We start from the raw sequence: 26,040 nt of genomic DNA on the forward strand, positions 1-26,040 counted from the left end.
GTGTTGAGTGGTAAATGGTCGTTTTAAGTTTCTGCATGTAAGTTTGAAGTGTTTTGGTGGTTGTGAACTAAGGCAAAATCGGGTTCTTCATTGCAGAAGAACCCATATTCGGCTGCCAAACCTGCCTGTAAAGGCTGCTTTTTGGCCACCTAATCTGCCTCTGAAGGTTTGATATTCGGATTTATAAAGGGACTTTAGGCTATTGAATGTGTCGCCGAAAGTCGCATGACCAGCTTTTTTCAGCTTGTTTTTTACATGTTCTCTTATATGTTTTTAAGGGGTTTCTTAGGGTAGTGTCAAATATTGTAAAAATTATGTTTAGTTCATTATTTAAGTCCATCTATATAGGATTGGACTTGGGAGACTGTGGAGGCTTGCTGTGAGATAATTGTTTTCAGAGCTAGGCTTGCATTAACCAGATGTGAATAGAACTAAACTAAACTAAACTATCGTTTTAAAGAAATCGAATGTTTAAGTATGCTCATGCATCATGAATGCCATGTATATATGATTAGGTTGTGTTGCATTAGAATTTACGAATATGATGCATTGTATAATTTATTGTTGTCATGTATGGATGTTGGTGTTATGACGGATACAGAAGTCCAGGTCAAGACCCATTCTACGTCCTGGTATTATGTAAGAGAAAGCATAGGTCGAAGCGCATTTTACGCTCCTGACATTGGATATGTTATATTATATTTAAGAGGAAGTCCTGAGGAGTTGCCGTTGTGGACCGAACACTATTTGAATTTATAGAGGGTTACTGGTAATCAGTCCATCTTAATGTGAATTGTTTGTGTTGTGACGCATTTATACAATCATATGTTTTATTAAGCTGCTTTTGTTTATGTTTCTGCTTACTAGACTCTTATAGCTTATCTCTTTTCCTTAATCCTAGGTTTGTAGGACCAGAGTTAGCTCGGGAGGATAACAAAGTTGTGTAATATAGTCCTAATGTAATAGTTTAGTTGTGGACAAATAATTTTATATTGTGGATTAGAATTGTACTTTGCTCGAATTTTCTTTTATAATTCCTTATTTATGATTTTTTTATGTAAAAATTTTAAAGTATAAGTTATGTTTAAACCACGTTGAAGGCATGTAACGTTGAACATACTTGAGCATTTGATGAGGACTATGGTATAAATTTCATGTTTTTCAGTTATAATACATGTATATGTTAAGTTTTGGTTAATAAAATAGAAATATTTTTATATGTTGTGTGATTATATATGAGATTATATCATATGTAATATTTTCTAATTATTTTTTTTTATTTATATTACGATAACATGCAAAATTCCCTTTTAAATATGTGGCGAGATATTCAACTAGCATTATCAATATAACCACAGTAATTACAATAATTTTGTAAATTTTAAAAATTTCCTAAATAATTTTATAGTGATGACAAGTCAAAAATTTCAGCAAATTTTAAAAATTTCCTATAATTGCAAAACTATTTAGATTTATCATGACCTTTAAGGACACACCCTTAAAAAGTAAACATTTCATGGGAAGTAAACTTTCCAAATTCTCTTACTATATGCTGAAATTGATTTATCATATCATCACATAATTTCTCAATTTTTACGAGAAGAATTTGAATATTTTCTTACATTTGCAATTATTTCCTTTCAATTAGAAAGCCATCAACTCAAAATGCTCTAAAACGGAGCATAGTATAGGGAGTAAATATTAATTTTTAATTATTATTATTAAAAATAAAATATTATTTATTCCTGCTAAACCATAAACTTTGGCCGGAGTTAAAGACATTGTTGACATGACAGCGGCAGTGCCAACGGTCGCTGGAGATCATCTGTACTTTCTCCCGATTCTGATATTGAAATTTATTTACAGATGATCTCCAGTTGCATGTGGTAGCTTGGAGTTGGTTCATTTACTTTGGAAATCTCTCTCTGTTCTCTGAGCCTGAGACCAGCTAAAAATTTAGATAACATTCTTCTTCTTCAACCCCCAGGAACAAGATGACCACCTCGACTTGTCCAAAATTTACAATTTTCACGGTTGCCGCACTTATCTTCCAAATCATTGGTCTCTCCCTCTTCGTTTTCGGCTTCTTCCCCGTCAAACCTGCTCTCTCCGGCGTCAGGTTCCAATTTCCCCCCCACTTCTCCGTTTGGTTCCCGAGGGAAAAAAATGAAAACTAAAATACACTCCTTGTCAATTATTTGGCATCCCAGAAGTTCTGAACTTTGATTGATTTATGGCAGTGGTCGGGAGAGCTTTTTCGCCCCGGGTTGCAATTCTGTCGAGAATCGGACTCAGACAGAGATGGGTTTGTCTCCCAATGAACTTAAATCGCTATATCAGGTTTCTTTCTTTTGGAGAATAATGGTGATTTGAGCTTTGCTAAGTCATACTTACTGATTGACTGGCAGATTTGCTAAATGTGTTTTTATATTCAGGATCTCTCTGGGATTCCTCCCTTATTTGATCGGCTAATTTTGATGGTAAGTGATCATTCCTTTAGCTTACTATTGATGTAGTTTTGGAGAGCTAGTTTCAGTTGTCATACACAACCGTATGTCAGTTTAGGTTATTGATGGTCTTCCAGCAGAATTCGTGCTTGGCAAGGATGGCCAGCCTCCTCGCAAGGATTTGATGGATGCCATGCCTTACACTCAGTCACTACTATCTAGTGGAATGGCAATTGGGTACCATGCAAAGGCTGCGCCTCCAACTGTTACAATGCCTCGCTTGAAGGTGGGTTAGTGTTGCCATTTTCAGTTCACCTGAAGTAGGCATGCCCGTCCGCTTACCTTTTTAGCATATGTTTGCAGGCTATGGTTTCTGGGGCAATTGGGGGATTCTTGGATGTGGCTTTCAATTTTAATACACAGGCTCTGTTGGATGACAACCTTCTTGGTTAGTTGAAGTGGATCGTTTCAGGGTCTAATTGTAATCGAGCTTCTCGTGGATCTGTTTTAGGATGCTAATTGCTTGGTTCAAATTTTTGTGCTGCAGGTCAGTTTCTAAGAATTGGTTGGAAAATGGTGATGCTTGGTGATGAAACATGGCTTAAGTTGTTTCCAGGATTATTTGTGAGACATGATGGAGTTAGCAGTTTTTTTGTAGGTCTATTTACATAATGATCTCTTATACATTGCTTTTTCTGCTTGTTCACATCGCATCTCTGTTTCAAATGCTCTCTCAATTGACGTGAGTGTTTCTTGTTAATGTTGATGGCATGCTGGTTAAACTTTTGAGGTTTTACGTATTCCATCACCTTTATGGCTTGTTCAATTTGCATATTTAATGAAGATTGTAGACTAGTTATTGAAATCTGTTGGTTCCATTATTTCTAGAAACATTCTTCTATACTAGCTGGTCATTTCTGTTTGGGCTAGGTGGAAATTTCATGACAATAAGTAAATTGTTGTTTGCTCTTTATTTTTGGGGCATTAGCAAGCCATCTTGCTCTGCTTAAGTTTTATCTCTATACAGGTTAAAGACACAGTACAAGTAGATCAAAATGTTACTCGGCATTTGGGGAATGAGCTTAGCAGGGATGACTGGAATCTTCTGGTTCGTGATTGTGTTTGTTGTCAATAATTTACTTTGACTCTTTACATTTAATTTGCAGCCCTTGTAAGAATTGATAATAGTGCTGTTTCATAATGCTTTGAAACTTTTCTAATATTTTTTTTGCTTTTTTTTCCCATAAATATAATACTCTTTTGCATATGTTGATATTTGATTTGGAGATACTGGTTCATTTTCATTTAGGTTCTTCTAAGTTCAACCAGTTTATTGTGGCATTGAACAACTAGACTGTGTTGTGCCTTTTTTAGTCAGTAATTATTAATTCAATTTCTCAACTTGTTTCTTTTTCTTTTGAGTTTTATTTCTAGGTTCTCCATTATCTAGGCTTGGATCACGTTGGCCATATTGGTGGGCGCAGCAGGTTTTTTCCTTGTCTTTGGCACCAAGAATTCTATTTATATGAGTTTTTAGCTTTTATTTCTTGAACTTCACTGGGATGCTTGTGCAATTACTTTAGTTCCTTAATGGGTCCAAAACTTCTGGAGATGGATGAAGTGGTGAAGATGATTCATTTAAGTACTATCCAGGCTCATGATCATGATCAAGGGCGGACACTTCTGGTTGGTGCTACCTCATGTTTATTCTCTTCAGTTAACCAGTACCAGCTGAGACTAGTATTAAGAACAACCAGATCCCTATCATTTAGGAACACATAAATTCTTCTAGACTAATAGATGAAGGCTCATTTGTCTTCATGGGGCTTCAACTATATTTTGACATGGATTCTTAGTTAGAACATTGTATTGAAAAGTTAATCATCAGTTAGTAATTTTGTCTCAGAGTATCTTTTCAAGAGAGAGTAATATCACCAGTAAGTTCTTGGGGTATTAGAACCTTTAATTTTTATTAGTACAAATCCTAGTTTGTGGACAGATGGCTATAGTAAAACATATTACTCCAGCACTGGATTTTGCTCAGAGATAGTGCCGTGACTGCCATGATGCTATGATATGCATACACATATGGATTGAGATTTTTTTGGTTGCTAGTTAGCATTTGCCATTGTAGACTTCATTTGCTTTTATCTCTGAGGTTAATTCTTTCATTCCTGTAGATACATATGTTTCAGTTTGTGTAATATTTATGTCTCTTCATCTTATATAGGTGGTAGTAAGTGATCATGGTATGACTGAAAGTGGTAATCATGGGGGTTCTTCATATGAAGAAACTGACTCTTTAGCTCTTTTTATTGGCCTGAAAAATCAGGTCTCTCATTATTTATCACCTACTCATAATTCTGTTCTCCAGGTAATCAAATTGTACGATCTTTCAGTGGGTCTATTTAATTCAGTATCTGTTTAACATTATTGTTCGAGTTGTTGTTGAGAGAAAAAAAACCTTCTTAAATATGTTAGAGCATATAAAAAATTGGTTTAAAAATTAAATTTCGACATGGTTTAGGCATAAAAACTCTAAAACAACTTTTTCCAACTGCATCTAAGATCATGCTTCCAAGAAGCACTTATTTGACCTTACAACCCCAAACCCAACTCCAAGTGGGGCCTCAATTACTCTGCACCAGAAACTGCCTAATCATCGGCCTCAATTGCACCAGCATAAAGTACAAAATCAAATGATATTCCTCATGGCTAGAAATTTGGATCATGTGTATTTATTCAATAAAACAAAAAATATTACGGTTCTTATGCTTTCCATATCCAGTGGATATATCACTACCCTATATGGCTTGCCTTGGTTTCAGCCTTGGAGTGTTTTAGGCAATTTGCCCTATTCCTTTTTCGTCTTCCTTCTCCCATATATATATATATAATTATATGGATGTCAATTGATTGTTAATAGAACATATTGATCTAAAAACAAATAGTTTCTGCTCTTTCCAAATTGAAATCATCTTTCACTGAAATTTGTTTAAAATAGAGAAGTAAAGAAGGTAGATTAAACTTTTCAGTAAATGCTCTTTTGCGCATCTTCTTTAGTTTTCCTGTTCCAAAAGCAGCAGAGTTGTTATAAATCTTCATCTCATTATTAGTCCAAAATTTTATTTTTTGCTTTGGAAATCGTTATAATAAACACTCACAAATGTGAGGCAGTTGCAAGTAATAGAAAGATCTAAATGTTTACTTAGCCCGCTTTTTTGAAATGGGGGCTTTTGGTGATTTTCTCAATGCGATAACCTCAGATTCTCATTTTAGATGTCTAGTAAATTGAATCTTACTAATTGGCTGATATTGTACAAAGATTCTTTGATATTATCCAAAAAGAGGGACTAATTTTCAAATTTCTTCCTCTTTGTTTTTGGTATATACACCCAACTTTGCTCTATTTCAAAAATCTATTTGTCTATTCTATTAAATTGCCACAGACATTTTAATTATTTGCCAATAAATTCAAATGGCCAGGTTGACATTGCTCCAACGCTAGCTCTTCTATACGGTGTGCCAATTCCTAAAAACAATGTTGGTGTTGTGATATCAGGAACTTTTGATTCTTCGACAGGTCAGATCTCTCTTAGTATTGTTCATGCGTGCATTGCGGTTTATTGCAAAAACATTTTAAGAATAGGGAACATGGAGGAAAGTATGAATAAAATATTTTTGTACATTGTTCAGTATGAACTAGGAAATAGCACTAGATCAATAGATCTGTCATTTATCATATGAAAATAAACAGGAAAATGTATCTGTGGGTAAACTTTGATGATATTAATGAAACAAATAATGCAAGTGCATCTTTCTGTGGAAGGAAAATTTAAGTCACTAAGAGGTGCATGCCTTTTGATTAATACTATCTTAAGCATCGCTTGACATTATCATAAATTTTGGTCCTCTTTCTGCTAAGGTAGCATTACTAACTGTAAACTCATTACTTCATTTGTAATGTGTTGAAATTTTAAGTTAATCATTACTTCATTTATAATGTGTTGAAATTTTAAGTTAATCTTAGCCCCTTTTGTATGTATATATAATCATCTCCTTGTTCCCTTGAATTAAAGAGGCCACAATTAACCAGATAGGTGCTTCTGCATGTTTGAAGTAGGGGTGAACATTAGCTCGGTTCGGTTTTAAAATGAAAAAATTGAAAATCAAAATTTTAGTATTTGTGAAAACCGAACCAAACCGATTTTGGGCAGAAAACGATTTGAATCGAACGGTTTGATTCAGTTCGCTTCGGTTCAGTTTGATTAATTGGGCTTTTTATTTTTTACACCTTATTTTTAGTATTTTAAAATTCAATTAAACTATTTCAACCTTGGCTATGATATAATCTTTTTATATTATGAAAAATAATATACTATTGTCGCTAATCGGTTTGGTTTGGTTTTACTATTTTTTTTTGACTAAAACCGAATCGAACCAAAATGAAGAGGAAGAGGAATAATGAATAATCATTAATATTTTATATACAAAGGTAACTGTAGAAAGATAATATTTGTTATCTATTACAATAGAGATTACAACATATTTATACATGAGAGACCATATCTAGAAAGGAAAGAAAATCAAGCCTGTGATCATCTAATTCCTAAGATTAAGCAATAAACACATCTATCAATATTTACTCCTATGTTAACATATTTACTTCCTATAACCTATAGCACTCCCCCTTAAGTTGGAGTATCTGTTAATTATGCCCGACTTGTTACATATATAATCAACTCGAGTCCCATTTAGAGTTTTAGCGAAGATATCTCCTAGTTGTTCTCCAGTTCAGATATGTCCTGTTGAGATTATCTTTTGTTGGACTTTCTCACGAACAAAATGACAGTCAATTTCGATGTGTTTAGTCCTTTCATGAAATACTGGATTGGAGACAATGTGGATAGCTTCTTGATTATCACACTACAACTTAGCAGGCACCGAATTTGTGAACCCAATCTCTTCCAACAGTTGACACACCCATAAGACTTCGCATACGGCTTGTGCCATGGCTCGATATTTAGATTCAGCAGTAGAACGAGAGACCGCATTTTGCATCTTACTTTTCCATGAGACCAGGTTACCTCCTACAAAACACAATATCTAGAGGTTGACCTCCTATCAACCTTCGAGTCTGCCCAATCAGTATCAGAAAAGCATTCAATATTTGAGTGCCCATGGTTATCATAGAAGAGGTCTCGTCCTTAGGCCCCTTTCAAGCAGCAAAGAATCTGTTATAGATCATTCCACTGAGTAACAGTAGGAGAGGACATAAACGGACTTACCACTCACTGAATATGCAATATCAGGACGAGTCACTGTCAAATAATTCAGCTTGCCAACTAATCTTCTATACAGTTCAGGATTTGCAAATGATAAGTTGAAGATTAGGAGTCATTGGTGAACTATAAGGCTTAGCACCCAATTTTCCTGTTTCCGCCAACAAATCAAGAACATATTTTCTTTGAGATAAGAAAATGTCTTTTTTACACCGCATCACTTTGATGCTCAAAAAATATTTCAAGGAGCCCAAATCCTTTGTATGAAACTGTGTTTTGAGAAATTCTTTTAGGGATGTAATGCCAGTAACGTCACTTCCTGTGATAACAATATCATCCACGTATATTATAAGCAGAATTACTCCACTATTAGAATTTCTATAAAACACTGAGTAATCACACTTACTCATCTTCATTTCAAACTGTTGGACCACCTCACTACACCTGCCAAACCATGCCCGAGAATTCTGTTTCAAGCCATAGAGGGATTTTCGAAGTCTACAAACCTTGCCTAACTCCTCCTGAGCAACAAAACTAGGTTGTTACTCAATATAAACTTCTTCCTGAAGGTTACTATGGAGAAAAACATTTTTAATATCCAATTGATGCAAAGGCCAATCATGTGTAGCTATCAAGGAAATAAACAATCAAACAAATACGAGCTTGGCAACCGGAGAGAATGTATCAGAATAGTCAACTCCATAAGTTTGAGCATAACCTTTGGCCATTAAACGGGCCTTGAGGCGAGCAACATGTCCATTAGGGTTTACTTTCACTGCAAACACCCATTTACACCCAGTAGCCCGCTTTTCTAGGAGCAAGGACATCAACTCCCAAGTACCATTAGTGTCTAGTGCCATCATTTCTTCTTCCATTGCAGCACGCCAACTAGGATGGGATAAAGCCTCAATAACAGTTTTGAGGACTGAAATAGAATTTAAAGCAGTGGCAAAACAACGAGAAGAGGATAATTGACTATAAGAGACAAAAGATGAAATAGGATGAGTGCAAGTACGTTTACCTTTGCGAAGAGCAATGGGCAAATCCAAATCAGACGATGAAGGATCGGTGGGAGCAGGGTTTGTCGATGAGGAAGGTGGTAATGGAGCAGAGTCAGAGCCTTCTAAGCGTCTAGAATAAACATGAAAAATGAGAAGGCGACCTGACACATGAGCGGAAGATGCAGGAAGTGTCTAAGACAGAGAGCGAACAGTGTATAACAAGAGATCATCTTTCTCTCCTTGGGTGTTATAAACAGATAATGCCGAAAAGAACGGAGTGGACTCAATGAATATTACATCAGCAGACACAAGGTACCAATTAAGATCAGGAGAAAAACAACGATACCGTTTTTGAAGTCGAGAGTAGCCAAGAAAGACACATTTGAGTGATTTCGAATCTAATTTAGTAATTTGTGGATGAACATCACGAACAAAATAAGTACAGTCAAAGATACATGGCTCAATAGGAAACAAAGATTTAGTGGGAAACAAAATGTTACAAGGGATATCACCATAAAGGACGGAGGAGGGCATGCAATTGATCAAAAAACAAGCAGTGGATACAGTATTAGCCCAAAAGTATTTAGATACTTTCATTTGGAATAAGAGGTCTTTGGCTACTTCAAGGAGATGTCGATTTTTCTTTCGGCAACTCCATTCTGTGAAGGAGTGTCAACATAGAAAGACCGATGAAGAATCCCTTTTTGTAACAAATAAGATTAAAATTCCCCAAAAAGATACTCTTTAGCATTATCACTTTGCAATATTCAAATGGAAATATTGAATCGAGTTTGGATTTCAGCATAAAAGGCGCAAAAGATAGAGAATGCTTCTGAACGACTCTTCATTAAAAATAACCAAGTAGTGCGAGAGAAATCATTAACAAAAGGAACAAAGTACTTAAAGCCAGATTTAGACATAATAGGGCAAAGACTCCAAACATCTGAATGTACTAACTCAAAGGGAGACGAAACCCGTTTATTGACTCGAGACACCGTAGGTAAACGGTGATATTTGGCAAATTGACAAGACTCACAATCTAAAACAGACAGAGTGAAACTGTGGACATAACTTTTTCAAAGCCGAGAGAGAAGGATGCCCCAAACGACAATGAATATCAAAAGACGTTAAACTCGTGGAACATGCAAGAGATCTAAGTAGTTGCTGATCTACGACATAAAGATCCTCTGACTCACGTCTTCTACCAATAATCTGTTTCATTGAAAGATCTTGAAAAACACAATGATCAGGAAAGAATGGGACACAACAATTCAGTGCACAAGTGAGTTTATTAACGGAAAGCAAATTAAAGGAGAACTTAGAAAGATATAACACAGAGGATATAAAAAGAGAAGGGGTTAAGTCGACATGTTCAGAATCCATGACAGAAGATTTAGTGCCATCAGCAAGAGTAATATAAGAAGACGATGCATGAGACTTAAGATTGAATAAAATAGTAGAATTACCTGACATATGATCGGTAGCACCAGAATCAATGATTCATTTGGAGGATGAAGACACAAGACATGCAGTAGAGTTATCTAACTCGGCAATTGCAGTGATAGAGGAGTTAGAGGATTTTGGAGATGCCTGGAATTGGGTGAATTGTGCGTACTCATCTGCAGATATCAAAATTCCCTGATCAGGAGAGGCCTCAACTGCCATATGTGCTATTTGTCACCGCTGATTCTTATTCTGAAGTTTCAAGCATGTCTTCTTAGTGTGTTCAGGTTCACGGCAGTAATAATAAATGATTCCATCAGAGTTAGAAGTAGGAACTGATTCTCCGAGGCGCTGAGATCCTCTACCACCATTAAAACCTCCCCTGTGCCACCTTCGTTATTCTGTCTGTCACTGTCATTACGACTAACAAGAGCACTAGTGGTATGTGAAGGAATTGGAGATTCTATTCGCAACACCCTATTGAAAACATCATGTAACGATGACATTTCAGAGTCAAAAAGAATATGAGATTTAGCTGTCTCAAATTCTAGAGGGAGACCTGCAAGGAAACTCATAACAACCATTTGCTCTCGTTGAGTTTGTTGAGGTTTCACATCTGTACTAAAAGACATCAAGACATTAAGTTCCTCATACACTCTTTTAAAATCCATAAAATAGGAGGTCAAAGTTCTATCATTTTTCTCAACTCGATAAAACGCCTTACACATATCATAAATACAAGAAATATTCCCTTTGGCAGAATATAAAAACTCCAAATAATCCATTAATTCTTTAACAAATTCACAGTGATTAATAAGGTTGAGTACCTCACTATGAATAGAATTTCGGATCTGCAAAAATAATCGAGCATCATTCCTCATCCAATCTCCCCTAGTTTCATCAATTGGAGGATCCTTGGTAAGATGATCATCCATTCCGATATTTCATAAATAAATACGGATAGTCTTACTTCAATCCAGAAAATTAGATCCATTTAATTTGTGTTCCATGATTTTAGTCATTACAGGAATCACCTCAGCTATAGTGTTTTTAACTTCAGCCATGAGAACAATCAACCTAAAGCAATAGCAACACAAGAAATACAGAATCAGAAAATAAGATGTGAACAGTACCCGGACGTGACAGTACCAAAAACACCTCCATCCAACACGCAAATGGCAAATGAACCACAGATCTGATGAGGGGGCTGCGAGGCGACTGGCAAGGTTGACCGGAGCAGCGATGGACAGGCGACGCGCCTCCACACATCGGCGATTGGGACAGTGTTAGAACCTTGTTGAGGCGCGTGAAGCTCATTCGCCGGCTGGAAACCCGTCGGCTCTCTAAGGTGGCTTCGCCGGCGCTTCGGCGTCCTTCCTAGGTGGGCAGTGAGAGACAAATGTTACCTTATATGAGTAACCCAAAATAATAGGAGTCCTAAGTCTCCAAAAAAAATTTTAAATCTCTATGGGAGAGGCTCTGATACCATGTAGAAAGATAAGATGTGTTATCTATTACAATAGAGATTATAACATATTTATACATGAGAGAGACCGTATCTAGAAAGTATAAAGCCTATGATCATACAATCCCTATGATCATACAACTAACATATCTATCAGTATTTACTTCCTATAGTAACATATTTACTTCCTATAACCTATAACAGTAACTATTTTTTATTTTTTTTTGTTTTCCTTACTCTTTTTCATCTTTCTCTTTTTCTTCCTTCTCATCTCATTTTCCACTTCTTGTTCTCATTTATTCTCCCTATGGCTGTAATGCTGCCGGTATGCTGCCCAATTCTTTTCTTTTTAATGTTGCTGTTGGCCAGATCTGTTGCTGAATCTGTTCTGTGCTATTGCTGTTCTGTTTCTTTGTTTCTTTGTTTCTTTCTTTTTTTTCCAGCTTTATGTTACTTATACATTTGTGTTATCATGCTAATTAATTAAGTGAGAATTGTGCTTTAGGTTTAGGTACTTGATGTATTGTGAATTGTGTTATTGTGATCGTGCCATTGTGATTGTAGAGAGAGACCAAGTAATGAGTTTTGTGAATTGTGAAATTGTGATTATGAATATGAATTGTGATTGTGTTTATAGAATTGTGAATATGACTTGTGATTATAGAATTGTGAGTGTTAGCTTTGATGTTTGGTAGTTAACTTTATTACATTTAGCTTTATGTTACTTGAATGTTAATGAATTTTTGGATTTTTATTTAATTTTTCTTTGTTGTACTTTGCGTTGCTCAAGCGTGTGCTTGCGCCTTAGTGCCTCTTGAGCCTTTAACAACTATGGACACAATTAGGCAGTTTTTGAATTAGTACCAGTGGTGATAACTAATTGGTAAAATGTCATCAAACCACCGCACCTTAGGTTGCGAGCCTTATGTCTTTCCATTTTTAACACTCATGATCCTTTCAATCATTTTCTTCATATGTTCTTTTCAAGATTCTCTTATTATTTTTCGCATATTAACTTCTTTTTGGACTCCTCTAGTTATTTGAAATACCATTAAATTCTACATAGGTTTCTTAATTTCAATATTATTATGATATTGTTTTGTTCCTTCTTTTAAAGAAAAGACATGAACTTGCTATTTAGGTAATTCTTTGCTTGATTATATTAACGTGTTATATAGGTGCTCTACTTTTACCTTTTAGGTTATCGAAAATTACTTTTTCACGTTTATCCTGACCACACTAATAGTACTATTTGGATTTGTTTCTAAAAATATATATATGTAAAATAAGGTTCATTTTTGAATGTCTAACGGGTGCTAAAAATTTATTACAATGGTAAAGTTTATATGTATTTATGCTTTTATATACTTATTAGTGTTTTATAGATTAGTAATTTTGATAAGTTTGGTCAGATAGATCTATGTTTACTGTTATTTTATTTATTTTGACTTTTAATTAATTTTTATTTCTTTTTTTCTTTTGAGCCTCATCTCATTCAGGCAAATGCTTGCGTCTTGCGTCTAGGCCCAGAACCCCTTTTGTACTTTGAGATTTTAATAACTTTGCTTACAATGACAAGTTAAAGTTTGAGGCAGACTATATTTACTTGCTTTGTGAGAAATTAATATTTGAAGTTGTTGTGAAGGTGAAATCACTTTTGTGCTTGATTTCTGAAAGTTGTTGAGCTGTTGTATGTGCGATAGAGACTTCTACATTACTTAAGCTTGGGAAACTAGAGAACTGGTCTTAGAATGGTTGGATGACAAGTATGTTCAGCGTTGTAATTTAATCTAAATTTTTCCAACTCTAACTGATTACTTGCTTCTGTAGAAAGATATCTATGAACTCATGAATTACAATGGGCTAACGGGTTGCTAGTTATTTTGTTGTATTTACCATGCAGTTCTTCCAAAAAGTTAAAATTAAAAAGAAATAGCATCTGGATCTATTTGATGGCTGTATCCTATACTATTTGAATTTGATATTTCTCATATTTCCTTTGTTTTTGATGAATTCAGATGACCAACAGCTGAGGGCACTGGAGTTGAATTCCTGGCAGTTATACCGATTAGTGGAAGCACAATTATCTGGTCTTTCATGTGGAGATTTTGCCTGCAGAGGCTTCTTCGGTGACCTGGCTTCGGGAAGCGGGGAATGTAGTGGCAGTATAGAGGAGACACTTTGTTGCTTATTTATGAATGCTGCAAATCTTCATAATTCCTGGAAGTATAAGAAAGAAAAAGGGTAGGTTTCTTACATGGGATGCGATCTGATACAATTACCATGAAATAAATTTCTTTGGCTTATATTTCTGATTCCTCCATTTCTTTCTTTGTATTTTATGTTTGTGATACTGGTTTTTTACTTTGACACTAATTGGTCTAAATAGGTCTGAAAGCAGGGACGATTACAGAAGCACCATTGCAGCGTATCATGAGTTTCTGAAAACTGCAAGTGAGTGGTTATCACGCAGAGTCACTGATGTATGTACTTTTCTTATCAATTGTTGATGGTTAAAAATTATTCTTAAAAACAACACCACATTTTGGTTATATTTTTTTTGTTAAGGTTGTAAAAAGATTATTTTGTCCTGTTTCTCTGTTGTCATTCCTTTTATCAACAAGATGAATTATTATGTTTTGCAGAAACCTGTTTCTTTACATGCTTCTGGGGTTGTGGCAATGGCCGTATCATGTTTGATATTTTTAGGCCTCATAACTTGCATTAGCAGAGAAGTTTACACGGGGGAGAAGCAACACCTTTCTAATTCAAGTAACAGCAAAATGACATGGTGTTTAGAAGAGGGCTTTATTTTGGGAGTTGTTTTGATCCTCGTTATGAGTATGGGTTCGAGTTCTATGATAGAGGAAGAGCAATATATTTGGAATTTTGTTATATGTACATTGTATCTGTTGCTACTCCGAAAAGCAGTACAGTCTCCTAGTGGGAGAAGTGGAAGTGCATTACTTTTGAAGGCACAGAATAGGAGGAGTGATGTTCAAGTGTGTGCCATCCTTTTGCTTCTTATATCTGCACGAATTTTAAGGGGTTGGCATCAGGGTGGTGTAAATTGGACTCATCTTCCAGACATTTCAAAGTGGCTTGAACAGGGTGGGAGTAACACCATAAGATTAGTTCAACTAACCTCGGGCCTGCTAATGATGAGTTTAGGCTTATTTGCTTTATTTTTGTTTGTTTCTAAGACAAAGCTTGTTCAAGTGGTGGGATTTTTCTTTTTGATATCTGGATTTCTGGTTTTATGGCATATTATGGAGTACCAAGACAATGCACTTGTGTCATCCAACTACCGCGCTACACTGTTGGCACAGATAATCTATGCGACTCTGGGTATTGGTACAGTGGGCACTGTCATAGCCTTACCATGGCTGATGCCCATTCAGATATCCAGTGCGTGTTCTAAGCATAAAACCAACTCATCAACTTCAGTTTCTTTCGACATTCAATACAAGTTTCCATTGGTCGAACTTAGAGATTCTTCATATTTAATTGGGTTGGTATACATGTTATGTTGGTGTCTTCTGCAACTGTTGCTCCAACAGCCAATCAATTCAATGCCTATCTTTTTGCTTCTCATGCAAATCTTGACCAACATGCTTTACTGCTCCTACAATAGGCCACAGAATAAGGAATGGCTTGAGGTTAGTTCCTTTACCATATCTTGCTAGTAAGCTTGAGCTCTTGTTGCTATTTCTGAAAGTATATTGCATTGTTTAGTCAACTGTATCAATACCTAGGCGAAAGTTGCCCACTTTTGCTTTTCCTTTAGGAGTTTTGTGAATAAGATTTTTATTCTTGTTGTCTCTTTTCATTTATTTGTTGGTTTGGATCAAATAGATATTATGTGCCGATAAAACAGTTGCTAATTTTGTTTATGTAAAGGCCGACTCCATCCAAATCTCCATGTACTAACGTTGGGTTCTTGTAGGTTGCTTTGTTGTATTATATGGGAATGGCAGGACATTTTGCTCTCGGGAACAGCAATACATTAGCCACCATTGATGTTGCTGGAGCTTTTATTGTACATACTCTTACTTTCGTGTTGTAGTTAGCATTTTCCTTTTCAACGTTCGATTTAATATATACAGTTAAGCAGCCATGCTAATCTGATTGTCAAACATTGCTTTTGCTTGTTAACAGGGCCTCTCAAGTCACTCGACATTACTTTCTGGTATTTTGATGTTTATCATCACCTATGCGTCCCCCATGCTAGTTCTTCTTAGCATGGTGATGTACATCTCTGTGAAGGATACGAGCTATCTGGCAACTTCACAAAATGTAGATTTAGGGCATTTTATGAAAATGATGCTCGCCTTTCCTTGCCTAGTTCCACTGGGCTTGAATTCCATTCTGTTGACTGCATACACCATTGTTTTGCTGTTAATGAGGAACCATTTATTTGTTTGGAGTGTCTTCTCTCCCAAGTAAGTCATACTGAACTTGCAGTTAGTTAACCTGAACTCCCCGGGGATACTGTGATGCATTTAATAAATTTTAACCTCAGTTTGGTGTTGCTAAGCTGCCATTGATGCCGCATTTTAATTGCAGGTACTTGTATGTGTGTGCAACAACTGTTTGCATCTACATAGGGGTCTTTGTGGTAGCTGCAACTGAGATTTATACATATATGGTGCTAGCCTTTCGGAGAAAGCTTCAGGTTTCAATCGGCAATGGCGTTCTATAGCTTCTCCTGCCAAGAAACCCAGTTTTGATATTTGCTTAACCAATCATCAGTGATCAGTTTTTCTTTCTTTTTCTGTTTTTTTCTTTAGTTCTACGGTAAAATTAATTTTTTTTTAATTTATTATAATTATAATTAGAGGATTAAATCGTATTTAAAAAAAGTTAATAATAAATTATAACATACCCTATGAAATTTTATTTAACTAATAAAATAATTTTTAAGATATATATTTTTATTATAATAATAATATTTTTTATTATTTTACTTTAATTTTATATAATATCATAGATTATTAATAAAAATTTAAAATTTAAAATATGAAAATAATAAAACTTTACAATTTAAAATATATGATACTTTATTTTATTATAATATTATTAATAGAAAGTAAAATTTTTTAAATATAAAAAAATATATAATTTATAATGTTGAATATAAGCGTTTAATAAAATATTTTAATATATATTATTTATATATAATATTTTATTTATTTGTAATAAATATTTATTTTTAATATTCCATAATAAATATAAAATATATTTAATTTCAATATAAAATTTAAATTAAAAAGATTATATGTTTTATTAATAATATGAAATTTTAAGAATTATAATTGTCATTAGTTTTTTTATTCAATTTAATTAATTTGAAAATGTTTAATTTTATCACTAAAATATAAAGTGTTGCATATAAATATAAATTATTTTAAACGTTTAGATTTTTTAGTCTAATATTGTTATAACAAATTATATATTTTAATTAAAATTAATTTTAAAAATTTTGTATATACAGAAAATAATATTTACAATAATTAAAATTTAAAAATTAATATAATAAAAATGATCAAATTAATTAATAATCAAAAGTTGATATAAAAATTAATAATCTCGTTTGTCGTAATTTTTCTACAAATTAAATAAATAGTCGATAATAAAGATTCTTAAGAAATTAAATAACTTCCCAAGCGAAGAAAAAGCATATACCAAAATCAGGTTAACTTTATTTGTTAATCTGAAAAGAATGGAAATTTGATTATTTATAGCAAAATTACATAATAATTAAATTGCGAGGTATTCTCTCCACCCATAATTTTTATTTATTTATTATATATATATATATTAAAACATATATTTTTTATTAATTTATTAATTATATTTATTTTAAATATATTAAATTTTATTAAATATTAAAAAATATTTTAAAAAACTTCTTAGATATAAAATAAAATTAAATAAAATTATATAGTCATATATTATTATAGTCTAAAAAAATAAATAATAATTTTAGGATAATAAATAAGATAGACGAAAATTATGAAAGAGATGGAATAATATTCTATTATAATTTTTTTTAACTTTTCTTCTCTCCTTAATTATTAAGGGTTTTGAGTTAATTAATATTTTTTTAGAATAATGAACTAAGCTAGAGCTAGAGGAGCATTACGACGAGAGCAACGAGCCGATGATTTACTAGATCATATGAAAAATAAGAAAATCTCTATAAGAAAATCTCATAATAACGGTATATTATAGCCAATTGAAGCAACTCTGGGATAAGCTAGCCAATATAGAAGTTGTGCACTATCCAGCTATGAATCTGAAAAATTAGCAGTTGAAATATACAACATAGGACATCTCATGCAGTTTTTTATGGGGTTAAACAGCACGTACGATCAAGACATCTCATGCAGTATCTTATGGGGGTTAAACGGCACATACGATCAAGTTCGAAGCCAGATCTTACTTCCAGATCCCTTATCAACTGTGAACAAAGCCTTTCCGAAGGTTCTATAGTACAGTTCCAGAAAGAAGTGCAGATGAATTTCACTGAACACACAGAGGCTGCAGCTTTGGCGGTTAGGATACAAGACAATAGAAAGAATATAAGAAATATGACACCGGTTAGGATACAAGACGATAGAAAGAATATAAGAAATATGACCCAAAAGTGAAGGACACATCAGAGCAGGATGCTTCAAACTGATAGGATATCCAGAATGGTTCAAAAGCATAAACAAGAACTTCGTTAACAATGGAGCTCCTAAGCATATGTATAGGGCCTATGCCTCATAGCCAGAGGGACATAACACCAATTTTCTGCTAGAAACATTATTGGAGGATGATACTGGGCCAAGTGCCATGGGATTAAATAAATTTGACGAGGTAAATGCAAAGCTTGAATCAGTGCAACAAGAGATGAGCAAGCTGATTAAAGATAAAACATATAAATTCTACTTCTAGGACCACCTTTATATAGATTTTTCCCAAATAAAAAAATAATTATTCACAATTTGAAAGAAAAAGTAAAATAAATCTACTACTTCTGTAATGACTCTTATCCTAATCATGATTCGATTATATTTGCATTTATTTGAAACAGTTATGAATTCTGTGCCGGCAAAATCGAAATCCTAGAATCTATCCATCGGTTTGGGCTACAGTCTTGGACAAGACTGTACCTTCCAGTCAGAAAAAGCTTTAAAACAACCTCTTTTGGTTCCTTTTCTCATTTTCAGCTCAAAACTTGTCTAAAATCAAAGTTTACATCAAAATTATAGCAGCATCATGGAATTTAATATGGAAAAAGTGGTGAGTTTTGCAACTCATTAAATTCTCTCACGCTTGCACCTTTGCTTGTCCTCAAGCATAAAAATTCAAAAAAATAAAATAAAATAAAAGTACGACCCTGTTCTTAATCATTTGAAACTTAATTTGTCCAAAACAAAGAATCAAATTGTCATACAATAAGATAATAGCAAAAATAGCTTAATTTCACCAAAGTTCATTTCAACAAGTCTCATCTTTGAAACGTATTTCTCCAGACATATAACTGGTCTTCAGTCCAATTTTAAGCACACAAAATATTAGAATGCCGTTAATATTAAATTACCCTTTTGAAAGAATAAATTCTTAGAAACTATGACTAGACCAATAAAATTTAAAGACTTTGGGAAGCTTTATTACAAGTTCTACAATATCTTGCCGGAAACCATTGAAATGAACGTGAAACAAATGGTTATTGAGCCACTTATCCTAGGTTATTTAGCTCCGTTAGCTACTTGCTCCACTCATGGTCACCTAATTAAAAGTATAGGGCGAGTTTTTAAATGGCCCAAAAAGGGATGATACTCTCCCAAACACCAATTTTTCTATACAGAATCATCTTAAGGGGTCACTAAGTACCACACTACTTAAGCCATCGAGTTGATAATCAAATAACCAAGTAACTAAAGGAGTGGGTCATAAGAGTGCTTTAATTTCGCTTTATTTGCTTTTTGCTTTTTGCTTTTGCTTTTTTTTTTTCTTTATTTTTTTATGACATCCCTTGGTTTTCACATAAATATATGGTCTAGACAATATCCTTAAAGTCATTCTTAACAAAGGGCAGCAATTTATTTAAAAATATGCATTCATTATCAACTATTCAAATAAGGACCATACTTTATGCACTCTCAAAACAAGCCTTAAAAACAAAACTAACAAAATGAACATGTTTGATTTTATTCTATTTAAACTAGCATACAAATAGCATAAAAACTTGATTTATGTGATAAAGACATATCAATTTCTCATGGCAAGTAAGGAACTGTAATTTTTTTTAATTACAAATAATAATATTGAAAAATAGAAAAAATTCAGAGATTTGAAAAAAAAAATAATAAATCAGCAAGTGAAAGCACTGAGAAACTGTTGAGAAACATAAAAAATAGATCAAGTCATACAAATTTAGGCAAGCCTCTAACAGCAGAACAAAATTTTATGCAGAATAGCAACAAAGCAGAAAAATATATATATCAGTCAACACAGCAAAAACATAATAAAAACACTATTATTCCAATCACTTCTCCCCCCATACTTACTCCTCACATTGTCCTCAATGTGGAAAAAATTCAAGCAACGGGGGAAGCTCATAAACAAATTAGCATATATGAGTAATAAGAAACTTCTCTAAGGAGTAAGTTGCCTAATACTTCAGGCTGGTGGAGGGTGGGGTATAGACAACCCTAAGTGAGAGAGAATTGCATCAAGTTTAGTATCAATGTGGTGCATTTTCACCTTAATTTTGGCTAGGCGGGCTTGATCATCAGGTTCTGGAAGTGCTGCTAAGGTGGAAGGGACTGTCTTGTCCTCTGTCCAAAATAAGTGCGGTTGTGGTGGAATGATAGAACCTGAAGGACAAAATATAATTTCTTTCCTCTCGTTGAGGCAGAGTAAGCTCATAGAGTTAAGTGCATGTATGTCAGAAGGAAGGATATTCTCAGCAATATGCAAATCAGTGTGCTCCGTATGAAGCAAACCCAATCCTACAGCTAGCATAGAAATCATAGGACCTAGATAGATACCATGCGCAACATCAGATATACTTTTAAACTGGGAAGCTAACCAGAAATCAAAATGAACTTTACGCTTATTCAACATACACCATTAAAAGAAGAGTTCATATCTGGTCAGCTCGGTGGGATCTTTATTTTTTTCAGAAAATATATAACAAATGAACTTGTGAATGCACCTAAAGGCAGGGCTATTTGTTTTGCAGTGAATAGATTATCTTAATTTATGCAAAGTCCATCTCAGTCTCATTGGGATGCTCTTAAAAGACTACTGCATTATCTTAAATGGATAATAGACTTTCGCATTTTAATTCGTCCTCAACATTCTCTTGTTTTACATGTGTTTCGGACGCTAACTGGACCAGTGATCCTTTTAATCGAGTCTCCACCACTGGCTATTTGTTGTAAACTGTGAATATGATCACCCAAAGATGGAAGCGAAGCAGTGACCTGAACTTTATGAGGTTGCTGCAATTGTTGATATTTCTGCAAAATTTGAAGTTTCTGCAGAATTTTTAAGAAAGGAGCAGTGTAGCTAAGGACAGAGAAATGAAGAATTTCTTCAGAACTCAACTCAACTTCTTTCATTGAGATATTGCCTTATTTATACTAGAATTACAACTGAAAAACAAGTTTCAATCCGAGCATCATGCCATATTGCATAAATCATGGATTGAGGGAAAAACGGATGCTGAACAATTAAACAAAACATGCAGAAACAGAACGTGCAAAGTGGGCAGAAACAGAACAACGTGCAAAGTGGGTGCAAAGTGGGTACGTGCAACTGTGGACACTACAGCTGGCAAAACAAGCTTATTTCCTTCATTTCTCCCCCGTAAGCTTGTTCTTCACATCTTTGATCCCAATCATCATGCTCAACTCGTCGACCTTGTCCCGAGACAGTGGCTTTGTCAAAATATCAGCCAGTTGTGATTCAGTCTTGACATACTCAATTTCGACTTCTCCTCTTTGGACACACTCCCGAATGAAATGAAACTTAATATCTATATGCTTGCTTTTGTTATGATGGACGGGATTCTTTGAGAGAGCTATTGCAGACTTGTTGTCAACTCTTAACACAAACTTGTTTGTCTTCCAACCGATCAATTCATGTAACAGCCTACTAATCCATATGCCTTGACAAGCTCCTGCTGTTGCAGCAATATACTCGGCTTCACAAGAGGATAAGGCTACAACTTTCTGCTTCTGAGAAATCCAAGTGACAGGGCTTTGGCCGAGGAAGTAGATTACTCCTGTTGTGCTTTTTCGATCATCCACGTCTCCGGCTAAGTCACTGTCGCTATAGCCTACTAGCTTGAACTCCTCCTCTTCCACCTTGTTGTATATGCACCCATGATGTAAGGTGCCTTTCACATAACGCAATATATGTTTTACGGCTGCTAGATGTTTTGTTGTTGGGGCTTCCATGAAACGACTTACAATTCCAACTGAATATGCAAGATCGGGTCGAGTGTTCACCAAATACCTCAAACTTCCAATTGCACTCCTGTATAGTATTGCATCTACCGGAGGACTTCCATCTGACTTGCTCAGCTTCACCCGTGTATCCATTGGAACCCGACATGGCTTGCACTCAGCCAGGCCGAGCTTCTCGAGCATCTTCTCAGCATACCCTGACTGGTTAAGGGTGATGCTATACGGCTTTTGCTTGACTTCTATACCCAGGTAGTAGCTTAGCATCCCAAGATCACTCATCTCGAAGATCTTTCTCATCTTGGCTTTGAAATTCTCCACTCCTCTCGGCTTTGAGCCCATGATTATCATATCATCTACGTACACTCCTACAATCTGCACTTCATCTCCTTCGTGTTTCTTGTAGACTGCATGTTCGATCATACATCTTTGAAACCCCAGCTCTCGGAAACATTTGTCTAGCTTTATATTCCATGCCTGAGGCGCCTGTTTAAGACCATACAGGGCCTTTCGTAGTTTCAGAACCTTTCCTTCCTCTCCTTGTTCAATGAATCCATCTGGTTGTGTCACATAAACCTCTTCTTCTATCACACCATTCAAGAATGCAGATTTGACATCCATATGATGCACTATCTAGCCTTCTTGAGCGGCTACAGCAAGTAATACTCTCACAGTCTCCAGCCTGGCTACGGGAGCAAAGACTTCTTCAAAGTCTATGCCTTGTTTCTGCACATACCCCTTTGCAACAAGTCTTGCTTTATATTTAATGATCTCCCCTTCTGGATTCTTCTTTACTTTGAAGATCCATTTCAGACCAATAGCTCTCTGGTCCTTTGGGAGTTCTGCTAGTTCCCATGTTCCGTTTCTCCGGATAGCCTCCATTTCTTCTATCATTGCTTGTCGCCAATGTTCACTGCAGGCAGCTTCATGGTAAGATGCTGGTTCTTCAATTGACATCAGGTAAAGACCGTAGTCTTGGTCGACCTCCACTGTGTTGTCATAAATTTCTTGAAGAGTCCTGAACCTCCTTGGTCCCTCCAAGCTGCTTTCTCCTGTCTCTGAATGTTTTGGATTTGACTCGGCTATAGGTGATAAGGAAGCTGGCGTTAGTTCTTGACTTCGGAGGTTTTTGTCTTCTTGCATTTGTGCTTCCTTGTATGTGATGACAAGTGGTCCTTCTGTTGTGGAGTTTGATGTCGTCTGGCCTTGCCATTTCCACTTCTCTTCTTCCTGAAACACAACATCCCGACTTACCACAATTTGGTTAGAATTTGGATTCAATAATCGATATGCTTTGGACCCTGGTTCATATCCCACTAAAACCAGCTTCATGCTCCTGTCATCTAATTTTCTCAAGTGAGGAGCTGTGTTTTTGGCATATGCAATGCAACCAAAAACACGCATATGATGAACACTTGGGAGTCTTCCATGCCACGCTTGATACGGAGTCATGCCTTGTACACTTTTTGTAGGTGATCTGTTCAATATGTATACTGCAGTACGTGCAGCTTCTCCCCAGTATGTAGCTGGCACCCCAGAGCTGTTTAATAGACATCTCATCATCTCCACTACGGTTTGGTTTCTCCGTTCTACTACACCATTTTGTTGTGGGGAGTAAGGTGCAGTGAGCTGGCGTTTGATGCCATGTAACTTACAGTACTCTTCGAACTCATTCGATGCAAACTCACCTCCTCTATCTGTTCTAAACATTTTGAGCTTACATTCGGACTGGACTTCGATCTGAGCTTTCACTTTCTTGAAAGCATTAAAAGCTTCATCTTTACTTCTAAGCATTTCAATCCACATATAACGACTGTAGTCATCCACAAGCAAAAGAAAATACCTGTTTCCGCCGCATGTGGTAGGTGATATCGGCCCACACAGATCACCATGCATGAGTTCCAGAGGTTTAGTTGCTTGATACTCTCCTGCTTTCGGGAAACTTGTGCGATGCTGCTTGCTGATCACACAAGGTTCACAAATGTACTTCACTGTTTCTATCTCCGGTAAACCTTTCACCATGCTTTCTCGTGCAAGCTTGCGTAATGCTTGATAGTTGAGGTGCCCGTAGCGAGCATGCCATAAGCAAGACTTTTCAGACAGCCTTGTCAGGTGGCACTCTGATTTTGCTTGTGTCATTCTCATAATGTAAAGGCGATTTTCCGCTCTCTGCACCTTGGCTATCAATCTATCCTTTGCATCATATACTCTCAGAATCCCTGCTTTCACCACCACTTTTGCTCCTGATTCATCGAGTTGACCAAGGCTTATAATATTGGATCTTAATTGAGGAATGTAGTATACATTCGTTAGTTTGAAATGATCTCCATTCTTGCATTGAAACACTGAGGTGCCTCGGCCTTCTACCTTGACGACTGAACCATCACCGAACCTGACATTCCCTTTGATTGACTCATCAAGATTGGTTAAGGCTAGCTTGTTACCTGTCATATGGTTGCTTGCCCCCGTATCATAGTACCACATGGTTCCTTTTGTTTCTACACCTTCAAAATCATGCATCTGTTCTTCATTCAGCATTAGCTCTTTTTCTTTCTCTTCACCAATGTGAATCAGCTCACTGGTTTCTAGCATCAACAACGTCGACTCCTCTTCGAATTGCTCCACTAAATGTGCCTCATTTTTTTCCTTTCTTTCAACTTTGCAATCAGATTGAAAATGGCCATATTCATTGCAATTGTAACACCTGACCTTTTTAATGTCGAACTTCTGACGGTGTTGTCCTTCATCATCCTGACCTCGACTTGTTCCAGGAAGGCCACGACCCCTGCCGCGACCACCTCCTCTACCTCTGCCGCGTCCTCTACCACGCCCACTTCCGCGTCCTCGACCTCTACTCATGTCCTGGGGACGCTTCTCACTAGTTTTTGAGGACTCAGCTCGTGCTTTCCACTCTCCTTTAGTGAGTAGCACGTGTTCGTCTAATCTGGAGTCGTAGCTCCGCAACCTCTCCTCGTGAGCTTTGAGAGAACCAGTTATATCTTCAATTGTCTTAACAGACAAGTTCCCGAATTCTTCTATGGTTGAGGCAATCTGAAGGTATTTAGGGGATACTGAACGTAGCATTTTCTTCACTACATACGTTTCATCAACCCTTTCACCAAGAGCTTGGAGCTTGTTGACAACTGTCGAAATCTTTCCGGTGAATTCATCAACGGATTCACCAACCTCCATCTTCATGCTTTCGAGCTCCCATCTAAGAGCTTGTGCCCGTACTTCTTTGACCCTCTCTGCACCGAGGTTCATAACCTTGAGAGCGTCCCATGCCTCTTTGGCTAATTTCTTTACCCCCAACTGTAATAGGGTATCTTCGGTGATCCCTTGAAAGATTGCCGCCAATGCAATCCGGTCTGAACGAGGATCAACTGGATCTTCTGATTCAACGACATCCCAAACACCTTGAGCTTGCATATATACTTGCATCTTGATTGCCCAAGCTGCATAATTTGTCTTTGTTAAGAGCGGATATTGGAGAGAGACACCCCCTTCTCTTACGGGCGCTCTCACCACCGTTTCTGACGTCTGTCCAGTTTCTGTTGTCTGGCCACTATTGCCGCCGCTACCACTACGGACAGCACTGGACGATGAAGATTCGTGCCGTGGCATGTATTTGGGCATAAACTAGGTCCCGGGCTCTGATACCAAGTGTAAACTGTGAATATGATCACCCAAAGATGGAAGCGAAGCAGTGACCTGAACTTCATGAGGTTGCTGCAATTGTTGATATTTCTGCAACCTCATAAAGTTCAGGTCACTGCTTCGCTTCCATCTTTGGGTGATCATATTCACAGTTTACACTTGGTATCAGAGCCCGGGACCTAGTTTATGCCCAAATACATGCCACGGCACGAATCTTCATCGTCCAGTGCTGTCCTTAGTGGTAGCGGCGGCAATAGTGGCCAGACAACAGAAACTGGA

At 36.0% G+C, this 26,040-nt stretch overlaps 1 protein-coding gene across 5 annotated transcripts; it reads left to right on the forward strand.

The window, feature by feature from the left end:
- The first annotated feature begins 1,802 nt into the window (after window positions 1-1,802).
- LOC110629869 (GPI ethanolamine phosphate transferase 2) lies at window positions 1,803-16,413 on the forward strand. 5 transcript variants are annotated; one of them, XM_021777046.2, is made up of 17 exons: window positions 1,803-2,119; window positions 2,241-2,340; window positions 2,436-2,480; window positions 2,566-2,733; window positions 2,811-2,895; window positions 2,995-3,101; window positions 3,475-3,555; window positions 3,882-3,934; window positions 4,031-4,133; window positions 4,678-4,821; window positions 5,934-6,030; window positions 13,657-13,882; window positions 14,028-14,121; window positions 14,284-15,297; window positions 15,585-15,677; window positions 15,797-16,080; window positions 16,205-16,413. In XM_021777046.2, exons 1-17 carry the CDS (start codon window positions 1,995-1,997, stop codon window positions 16,338-16,340), a joined length of 2,955 nt encoding a protein of 984 aa, XP_021632738.1. In that variant the 5' UTR covers window positions 1,803-1,994; the 3' UTR covers window positions 16,341-16,413. The 5 variants fall into 5 exon arrangements, with proteins under 5 accessions (XP_021632738.1, XP_043805495.1, XP_021632740.1 ...); XM_043949560.1 differs by lacking the exon at window positions 1,803-2,119 and having other exon boundaries at window positions 2,409-2,480; XM_021777048.2 differs by lacking the exon at window positions 1,803-2,119 and having other exon boundaries at window positions 2,243-2,340; window positions 2,588-2,733.
- Window positions 16,414-26,040: the final 9,627 nt, after the last annotated feature.

The sequence above is a fragment of the Manihot esculenta genome, chromosome 13, assembly GCF_001659605.2.
Source record: "Manihot esculenta cultivar AM560-2 chromosome 13, M.esculenta_v8, whole genome shotgun sequence".
Taxonomy (NCBI): Eukaryota; Viridiplantae; Streptophyta; class Magnoliopsida; order Malpighiales; family Euphorbiaceae; genus Manihot; species Manihot esculenta.

Bases quoted from the DNA above. Each gene is read 5' to 3' on its own strand.
- LOC110629869 (XM_021777046.2), top strand. From the start codon at position 1,995: ATGACCACCTCGACTTGTCCAAAATTTACAATTTTCACGGTTGCCGCA. The intron at 2,896-2,994 runs GTTAGTTGAAGT...TTTGTGCTGCAG, and splicing joins GTTGGATGACAACCTTCTTG to GTCAGTTTCTAAGAATTGGT. The intron at 6,031-13,656 runs GTCAGATCTCTC...TGATGAATTCAG, and splicing joins AACTTTTGATTCTTCGACAG to ATGACCAACAGCTGAGGGCA.